The following is a 10,217-nucleotide window of genomic DNA, read 5'->3' on the forward strand; positions in this document are numbered from 1 at the left end:
ACGAAGCTTGACTATAAGACAAGCCTAGAGCCTATGAAAGGTTATTTCCATAAAAAGTAGGATTTTAACAATAAAGAAATCAGTGTATGAGCAATAAACAAATATAAAATTTCCACAAATAATGCAAAATTTCCATAAATAATTGATAAAATAAAAACAAAAATGAAATAGCACTTTTAAAAGAAAAAAATGCAATTGTAAAAGAAGCAAATTGAAAAAAAATCTAAAGAAATCAAAATGTTCCACAACAAAAATACAAATTTTGCATAAATAAATCAATATTAGCAATAAACAATTACAAACTTTTCTACAGAATTAAAAAAAATCTATAAAAATAAAAAAAATCTACATAATAATCAATAAAGAGCAGTTAACAAAATCCATAAAGAATATAAAAAGCAATACATTTTTTTGTGGAAAAAAATATTTTGTAGAAATGTTTTTAATTCTAATTATTGGCATTACATTTACATCCCCACTGGGACATTGCCACCTCACTGCTTAGTGTTCATTTAGCTTTTCCACAGTTATTAACTACGAGGTTTCTAAGCCATGTTACCTTTTTTACATTCGTATATCATGAGTCTAACATGATGACATTTTTATGCCCAGTGAAGTCGAGACGATTTCCAAACCGAAAATTACCTAGACCAGTACCAGGAATCGAACCGGTCTGCTTTGTAGCCGTGCGTCTCACCGCTAGACTAAGGATAATTTTGTAATTGTTTATTGCTAATATCAATTTATTTATGGAAATTGAGTTTTTTTGTGTGGGAAATTTCTATTTTTGCTATTAAAAAAAACTAATAAAATTTTGTTTTGTGGAAAATTCTTAATTGTTTATAAAAATTTTGTATTATTTGCGAAAATTTCATATTTATTTATTGCTCATACCCTGATTTCTTTATTGGCAGTTTTCTATTTTTTTCATGGAAAATTTCAAATTTTTCTGGGTAAGTTTTCATTTTAGTCAATCAAAAACAATATTAGAGTCAAGACGTTCGTCTTATTTCGAATACATACCATTGCTAAAATTTAATGATCTCAAAGTCCAAAAATAGCGTAAACAAACCATCCAAAACGAGATGCTCCGACTCGCACCTTCGCCATAGACACTCGACCTAACTGAAAGGAGTGAACGAACGTTTTTTTATTAACCCGTTCCAACGACACCGGTGAAGGGGGAACTTTCGACTCCACCCATTCGCTGATGGTTTCTGTCTCGCGATTGGATGATCGGATTGTCGTTACGCGAGAAAGGGTTCACCGTCGTTTCACGATGGCGGCATGCTGGGAAGAGATTGATCTATCCGCAATTACCGAAACCGACGTGAATGGAAGAGGAGACATCATGAATGAGGGATCATTTACCACGCTGCCAGCAGAAGTATGTGACATGTTCCGCGTTGTCATTTATTTCTCTATTTCGGACAATCTCGGCCCGTGGGCCAATCGATCACAACAACCGCACGAGCACGAGATCGAATACCGTAAGGCGGCGGGAGCGTCGTCGATTATCGTTCACACATTTCGCCGACATTTGCTATAAATATCACCATCACCTTCATCATCATCGTTGTCCTCTCATGATTGCATTTGCCTCAGAGCGTTCACTCTGACGACGATGCTGCTAACCGATTTCGACCATGCAAGACCGTCGGAGTCGCAAGCAGCCGCCGAGTCCCTGTAAATAATATATGGTTAGTTCTATTTACATAATATCGAAATAAAAGACCATTTTTTATGCTCCCTCGTGCCATTCGCATTCCGTGCACTTCAGCACTCTCATATGTGTCACCCACAAGCGCGCGACTTCCAAAACTAGTCGGTCCCCTTTCAATCGCCCTCCACCATAAGTCAGGTCCACCCTACCCTCGAGTCTTCCCCGTTAGGGCTCTGAGCACAAAAAAAAACCCAACCGTTTGTCTCCATTTCCTACCGAGTTTTCCACTGCTGCGGTAGAAAAATAAACCATCATGCATGTATAAATTACATCGTCGTCGTCGTCAGTTCGGTCTGATGTTTACTCTTTTCCGACGCTGCTGCCTGCAACCAGCACGCGTTCTCTGATCTTGACAGTCGGAGGCGAAGGGAGTTCTATTTTTGGGTGGTTCTCCAAAATCCAAGCCAACACACTCCCACTCGAAAGCGAGAGCACTTTTCTTTCTCGCCGGGTTTTTTTTTCTTCTTGCTGTCGTTGTTTGATGATGCATTCCCAAATAGAGGCAGTAAAAAATAAACCATCAGCTTGAGAAACAGTCGGTTGTTGTTGGTCGGTATAAAGCCATACGAGCTGACTGGAGGAGACCCCCCTTTTTCCCCGGCCGGCACGCTTCCACTGCAATGGGACAAAGGAAAATCACCCACATGAAAACAGCAACCCGTGTGAGAGCAGAGTACGAATCGGTCATGTAAAACGATAACCGCATATTTATTTTCGGAATCCATCGCATCGGTTACTTGGATCCGGACCCTCATCCTTTTGGCGGGCTCTGAAGCGCAATGACAATAGATGATTGGGGTAGGTATTTTGGGACAGATTCGTCTGCACGGCCAAGGAAATCCTGCTGCACTTGAGAATCATAAAGTTTGAAGGTCTGCTAAGTTCTATTTATGATTTCTGAGTTAAATATTTATTCTGGATTTCAGAGAACGATGACTTTGACGACTCTATTCATGCTAAATTTAACCTAAAATATGATGCACCCAAATACTTTCGCAAATTTACATAAGAATTTCAGTGAAAATATACAGTTTCCAATGTTTTGCATAATCTTGGTAAGACTTGCGATACCTCCTAAAAACAAGTTACATTTATGCAATTTATGCGAATAGATATGGACATTTTGTTTAATTTTGAAGAAAGAATCATTTATGTTTAATTATATTCAATCGATAAATTTTACATTAATAAATAACCTTTCGGGACTCGCATGGTCCTGCGTCACTCCCGCAGTCCCGCCACTCTTGTTTTACGAAAGTGTTGTATTTTTTTAAAAACGATGCCAGTCCCGGAAGGTTAAGAACACAGAAAAAGTAGATTGAACATTGAATTGAACAAACTAACATAGGAAATGGTACACTGTATGTTGTGTCTAAAGGGAACCTATTGGCCACGCGCTTGTTTAACGTACCGAAGTCGTGGGTTCAAATCCCGCAGAAAGAAAATGATTAAAACCAATATATTCATTAATTCTTTTGCATACTATGCATTCGAGCGTCGAGTTTCAAACAGATAATTCATAGTCAGATCAGTTGAAATAAGTGATAAAGTGATAAACACAACGTAGGGTTGACCCACTGTAGAAACTGCACGTTAGGTACACTTCAATACCGAATTTTCAAAACGACTTACCTTTCTTAAAAAAAAGTGCTATCAGATTCGACAAATCGACGTTTGAATCTTTGTTTACAAAAGCACATAAGTCGTTTTGAAAATTTTGTATTGACTTACTTTTCCAAGACGTATTCCCGGAATACGAAGAAAGGATCTCGCTCATCCAGGAAAAACGGACAAATTTGGTGAGAGAATTCCATTGTATACATTTATCAATTTATATAAAAACTATATGATTATATAATTAAGAAAAAAAAACACCAGGGCACCCGATTGAAGCGATCAAAATGGGAAACGTACTGTATGTTCTGGAGATTCTCTATTCATCCCGTGGATTTGCAGAAGAGTCGCTGCTTATGGAACCATCCAGTTTTGGCCTTTCATACACTGCCTGTAGCCGCATATCAGTCCCATATGGAAGAAACAGCAAATCGAGAAAACGATCATTTAAAATATAATCAATATTTTCTTCAGCATTACTTGATTGAAATAGTTTTCAAACACTTTTCACACTAGTGTGGTGTAAAAACATATATCTTGCATTTTAAAAATGATTAATGTTTATTTCTACGAAAAAATCCATGCAACAGGATATGCAGTTACTTTGCCTGTTGGAAGGGAAAGTAATCGCATATCGTGTCCCACAACGTTGAATTCTGTCGGAAGTCACATCAAGAATTGCAAATCGTGCATTTTGCATTACCGTCGGTTTCGATTCGTACGTAGCAACAGGATCCTCAAGCTCCTTGAGAGCGTCGGCGAAAAAGTGGAGTTGAAGATTTACGGCGTTCGGAAGCGAAACAAATCGTGGGACACGAACTTCGCTTAGCAAACGTAGAGTGTTATGAAACGCCTTCCACTCATTCTGTAACTTGGTTGAGAGGGCTGTATCCCACTCACAGACCTCCCCATTCTGCTTCAGTGCCCATAAACGCTGCATGGATAGTTTGGCCACCACAATTGTAGGACCCACAGGACTAAGCGGATCGAAGATTTGCGCGATGCAAGACATCACTTTTTGCTTTGTCAGGACTATGGCCGATGGAGATAGCTGGACTTTGAACCGTGTCCTAGTAGCACAGTTCGGATCGATTTTGTTGAAGCAACTCCAAAGTAACTTGATTTGGTCGCATATGAGTCACATTGATTGGTATGTGATGGGTAGTACGTCGGTTCTCGGCTCCCATACGAGACCCAGGGTTGAAACTGCTCGTTCTGAAGTTCATGCAACGTTTTAACAGCTATATCTTCCGTTGGAACACCATGTAGAACATGCAGAACATTCGATGCCCATTTCTTGATTTGAAAGCCTACAGTTTTCAGCATCGAAGTCACTTGTTCCCACACTTCAATTGCAGATTCTACGTCATCAGCACCCGAAAGGACATCGTCAACGTAGAAATCGTAGATGACTGGATCTACTGCAGCTGGATACTGGTCGCGTGCAATCTGCTGCAGAGTCCTCGTTGCAAGGTACGGAGCAGACGCGGTACCGTAGGTCACCGTCTGCAGCTCATAGGTGGAAATAGGATCATTGGAGTTTGTCCGGAAGCGAATCCGAAGGAATTTACGGTCTTCTGAAGGGTGGAGCATCTGCCGATACATTTTCTCCAACCAAGAGTGTGTCATTCAATGAATATCCGGAGGATGTCTTGCACGACGCATCGAAATCGACTATCCTTTGTAGACGTGCTCGACTCTTTGAAGACAGCGTGGTGTGGTATGTAGCAGTGCGGTTGATTGTCGTCTACTGGAACGATGAGCTTTTTCATATGCCCTAACTGGAGGTATTCGTCTATAAAACGATGATACGCGTCCTTGGTGGCAGTATCACGTTCGAGACGCCGCTCGATACTCATAAGACGGCGATCTGCGACATCCCTTGAGCTTCCTAGGACAATATCGGGATTGTCGTTTCGAGGAAGTCTGACGATATATCTTCCAGAAGGATCACGGGTGGTAGTAGCTACGTAGTGCTTCTTACAGCGATCTTCTTCAACGGATAGTGCTGGTCCGTCGGAGATGTCCTCGATTTCCCAGAACTTCTGAAGCGTAGCTTCTAACGGATCATCTTTCGTAGAAAGGTTGCAGATCCGAGGAATACAATTGTGTTGACTGGATGCAGTGCCAGCGACAGCCCATCCGAATGTTGTTTCAGTCAACCATGGAAGTTCGTCCCCTAATGGAACGAGGTCTATCCTCCCTGGGATGAGGAATTGAGGGTCTGTGAGACCAACCCTGGGAATGTTCCACGACGAGATGTTGAGTGGTATGGTCGGCAACTGTGCCGAAGGATTTCTAAGAATAAGGAACTGTTGCTTCGTCGAAAACTCCTGTGTTCTCGACTGGATGGTGGCGGTAATTGTGCGAGGAGAGGCCGATCCCTGTTATGAATATGTCTACTTTCGACTGGGGGTTGAATAGTAGCTTCGCTAGTGGCTTCGAAATGAAGTTGGACATTGAAACCGAGTCCAGTAAAGCCCTTGCCTGGTACTCGTGTCCGTGATCATCAACGACATTGAGGACAACCGTTTCCAACAAAACAGTATTGCATGCTGTTCGGACTGCCATGCTGACATTAGTGGACCACTAGTGGACGGAGACGGTTGTTGAACGGGAATAGTAGATGACATGGTTGAATTCGATAACGACTTGGATAAAGCAAGATCGTAAAGCAACGAATGGTGTCTTTCGTGGCACTTACGACATGAGAACTTCGACGTACACTTATTCGACTGATGTCCGCTGCACAGACAGTTCCAACACAACCGCTTCATCGTGACGAATTCTCAGTGAAGGCGTACATCCTTCCCGAGGAAGATAGGGCAGTTGCGTAGGACGTGATTGTCGGTACAGAACAGTAGACACGGATGCAGCGGCGTTGACTGTGAACTTGATTTTGGTGGGTTTTGGAATGTTGCCATCTTTGCCGATGGCGTTGGATGCTGATGATGTTCGATGCACTCGTACGCGATGATAGAGGAATTCTACCAGCTCCTCATACTTCACGTCATCCTGCGTACTAGTCTTCCCCTCCCAGGCTCGCAAAGTGGACCAACCCAGCTTGTACTACAAAATATTCACCAGCGATGTGTCCCAGTGCACTATGGTCCAGGATACAGATTTACGCGGAAAGATGCATTTTTTTTGGGTATCCAGCTGGAGCTACCTGGTAGCTTAAATTGTCAAGCCTGGACCCGAACAGAAGTTTTGCTTCTACTAGGACCAATACTTAGAAGAACTAGTCTATGTTGACCACTTGAACACTATTTGTTTTAGTATTGTGAAAGCTAGCAAAATATCAAAATTTCTGTTGTAGTATAGATTTCCCCTTTAACCCTTTTCCATTGTCGTTTTCCCGTCAGTCTGTCAAGCAAATAATGGAAGTTCTAATTTAAAACGTTTTAAACACACAACGAAGGTTATCTGGCGATTTGAAATGTAAACTTAGAGCAGAATTTAAATGTAAAGTTTAGTTTATAGTTTCTTGGAGCCGACAATCAGTAGCTAAAGGCAGTCTATGTTGACAACGGGTGATACCGTTGCCACCTCCAAGTAACACTTCTTGAAATAGGGATATAATTAGATGTTAAATTATTGATTAAACTAACATTATTTAAATGGCGAAACACAAGTCTAGACCTTAACATAAGTGTTACCGTTACTAGTACCAATATTTAGCACAATTAGTTTATCTTTATGCGGTGAACACTAGTGCTGTCCAATGAGCAGCTCGAAGTAGCTCGAAGTTGTTCCCGTCCTGCTCGTTCTTTTTTGTCAACAAACAGGCCTGAGCGTGACAGGAACAACTTCGAGCTACTTCGAGCTGCTCATTGGACAGCATTACTGTTTGTATTGAGTATCGCGTAGTAGCATATTGTCAAAATTTCTGTTATTGTTTATAATTTGTATTTCGTAGTAATTTTACAGTCTTTCTATCAATTGTTGATCCGGATCAATTAATAGTTACAACGAAAGTGAATTAGTTTTACGTGAAGTAGAACATAGGGTTTCTTGGATATGACATTAGATACCTAAAAGCAGTCTACAGAGGTTAGACAAAAAGTTTGAGATAGGCAAAAAATTGTCGAAGTTCAAATCAGCATAACTTTGCGTAGAATGATCCGATTTTGATCAAACTGGGACCATCGGACGCGGAAACTCTTCTAGTATACTGGCCCTATGCGAAACCTCTGATTGGCCCTTGGCCACCGGTGGTGTTCCGGGTTTTCCGAGGGTATGTTAAAATGCATTTTTTCTGCTGCTTGTCATTTTATATGACGTTTACTGCCATCATGTTTTATGTTTTCCCCAGAAACTAGAACTAATATGCTGACCAATGCTGGCTGCAGATCGAAAATCCGATAGGTATACGCAGAGATATGGCCATTTTCGTGAAAACGGTACCGGATTGGCCATACACCCTGAACAAATGTCACTTTCGCAGAACTTCCGGAACCTGTTACAAATTGGCCAAAGAGTCTCACAGTCCTCAAAATATATCTCTAATAAAGGTCCTATATTCATCGTCTTGGGAAAACATGAATTTTGACACCCATATATGCATGGTTCCAGATGGTGCCAAAACCGGCTCCTCCTGGAAGGCCAATGGAACCTGCTATAAGGGTGGCAGTGGACACTATCATTCTGGAAATGTTTCTGTAATCATCGTCTCGCAAATCCATGAAGTCAGATACTCATATTTGCATTATTCCGATCTGTTATCATTTCATCATGTTCCCGGTACCGTTTTTACGGAAATGGCCGTATCTCTGTGTAGTTTAGATGGATTCTCGATCTACAGCCACCATTGGCCGGCATATTAGTTCTAGTTTTCGGAGAAAGCATAAAACATGATGAAAGTTAACGTCACATAAAATGACAAGCAGTGGAAAAAATGCATCTTGAACATACCCTCGGAAAATCCGGAACATTTCCGGTGGCCAAGGACCAATCTCAGGTTTTGCAGAGGAACAGTATACTAGAAGAGTGTCCGCTTCTGATGGTCCTGGTTTTATCAAAATCGGATTATTATACGCATAGTTATGCTGATTTGAATTTCGTCTTATTTTTTCCTATCTCAACCTTTTTGTCTAACCCCTGTATGTTGACAACGGGTGGTAATATTGTCACCTCCAAGTAACCAATGTTGAATAAAAATGTAATGAAATTTTTCAGATTGTAATCAAATCAGCGAAATTCAGCAAATTTTTTTATGGTAATAAGATATATTCGCTCAAGAGTTGTCTTCAAATTTCACACATAGAAACAGGGTTTTGTATAATTGTGTATTTCGTTAAGTCATCCTAATATCTGAGTTCTAAGTAACGTTCGATGCTAAAGTTATATGAGTTAAATAGTCAGTATTTTTTTCAATATAATCTGTTGTTGGAGAACGTATCATAATATAAAACGGCAATTTTGAGAATTGTGTCGTCGAGCCATATGAGTTCAACCTATTGTAGCAAAGCCAGGGGATACAAGTGTTAGTAAGTTTGAAAAGCTCATTTCCCAATAAATCAAACGTTTCACACGATGTCACTTCATCTCACCCTGTTCAATTCACCCATCACCTATCTGTCTCAGTCATTTTCTGTACCTCACGTTATTCAGTTTAAGTCTATAATATTTGCAAATCATGTTGCGTCAACTGTTAGTTCACTAGACTTCCATTCTTCCCATCTAATACCATTGGTATTATACCAATCTCTGAAGGGTTACCTACGCTGTACCTTGCCTTCGGAAATAAAAGTCCAACTTTAGCTTTTCATACACAACACAATACATAAACACATTTTTGGCTTAATAAATAGTTCAATGATAATATAAATATAAACAATGTTGTTTCAAGTTACCTAGAGTTTAAAATTTTTATTAATTTTAAAGTGTTTGTAGAATGAATTTAAAAATCTCAACGATAATACACTCTACTAAAAGAAAATCGGAGATCATTACGCTAATAGAGGCAGCAAATCTACTTAGTTTTTTGCTACAAGTTACTGCTATTACTACGAAAAATATATTAACTATTAAGACAACTATCACTACTCCTAAGAGCTACAGCGGATGATCGTTAGCTTCCGAAGTCTTTCTTATTTGTGTATAAGGTTAGTAAAGACTCGTACTGGGCCCTGCCGGCTCCTCCAATCTTACGCATAGTCTGTTGACGATAAAGGATGTGCCAGTATTCGATGCGCATATTAGGGGCGTGGAGCGTCAAGTTTCAAACGGTTTTGTTTAGGTAGTTAAGAATTGTTAATTAGTCAACAATTGTATGTATGTTCCACAATATAAAAATATGCATGTAATTGGAAAATTGTTATGGATCTAAAAAATATTAAATAATGCGAACGCAATACAAAGAACATAATTTATTGAGAGTGAATTTAGTTTAACTCTATTAATTCATGTTATACCGAGATACTTGACGAACCACCGTCGATCCCATCATCCATGGACAGGGTATTTACGCGGAAAGATGCATTTTACGCCAAAACTATATTTTTTAGAAAAAAAATGTTGTTCTACAAAATTGTTCGAAATAGTGAGGCCATCATTATGATTCTACCGAAAAATAGGGTGGCCAATAATATAAAAAAATTAGAATTTTTTTTTTTATTTCTCGGAATATTGACATGTTATGTTCTACAAAGTTGTAGCGTAGCTTATTCCAATCAATTTTGCTTAAAAAGTTTTTTTTGTAGCTCTTAAGTTGGCTGATTTAGAGCAATTTTACCAAATAGGATTAGGGTGTACCTATACTGTAAAAACAGTATTTTTGATCTACTTTTTTTGTTTTAGATTTCTCGAAAAAAATCGTCTTCAAGCGACTTTTAGAGCTCAAAAAATGTAACTTTTGGTGGATATATATGCTCAATAT

At 39.6% G+C, this 10,217-nt stretch overlaps 1 protein-coding gene across 1 annotated transcript; it reads right to left on the reverse strand.

The window, feature by feature from the left end:
- Window positions 1-4,962: 4,962 nt before the first annotated feature.
- Window positions 4,963-5,908, reverse strand: LOC134222907 (uncharacterized). Its single transcript, XM_062702052.1, has 2 exons — window positions 5,741-5,908; window positions 4,963-5,682 (listed from the first exon to the last, which is right to left on the reverse strand). The coding sequence occupies exons 1-2, from the start codon at window positions 5,906-5,908 to the stop codon at window positions 4,963-4,965; spliced, it is 888 nt and encodes a 295-aa protein (XP_062558036.1).
- Window positions 5,909-10,217: the final 4,309 nt, after the last annotated feature.

This window comes from Armigeres subalbatus, chromosome 3 (assembly GCF_024139115.2).
Source record: "Armigeres subalbatus isolate Guangzhou_Male chromosome 3, GZ_Asu_2, whole genome shotgun sequence".
In the NCBI taxonomy this organism is placed as follows: Eukaryota; Metazoa; Arthropoda; class Insecta; order Diptera; family Culicidae; genus Armigeres; species Armigeres subalbatus.

Excerpts from the sequence above, each read along its gene's own strand:
- LOC134222907 (XM_062702052.1), bottom strand. The coding sequence starts at position 5,908 with ATGGCAGTCCGAACAGCATGCAATACTGTTTTGTTGGAAACGGTTGTC. Across the intron at positions 5,683-5,740 it reads TATTCAACCCCCAGTCGAAA|TCGAGAACACAGGAGTTTTC; the intron begins GTAGACATATTC and ends GCCACCATCCAG.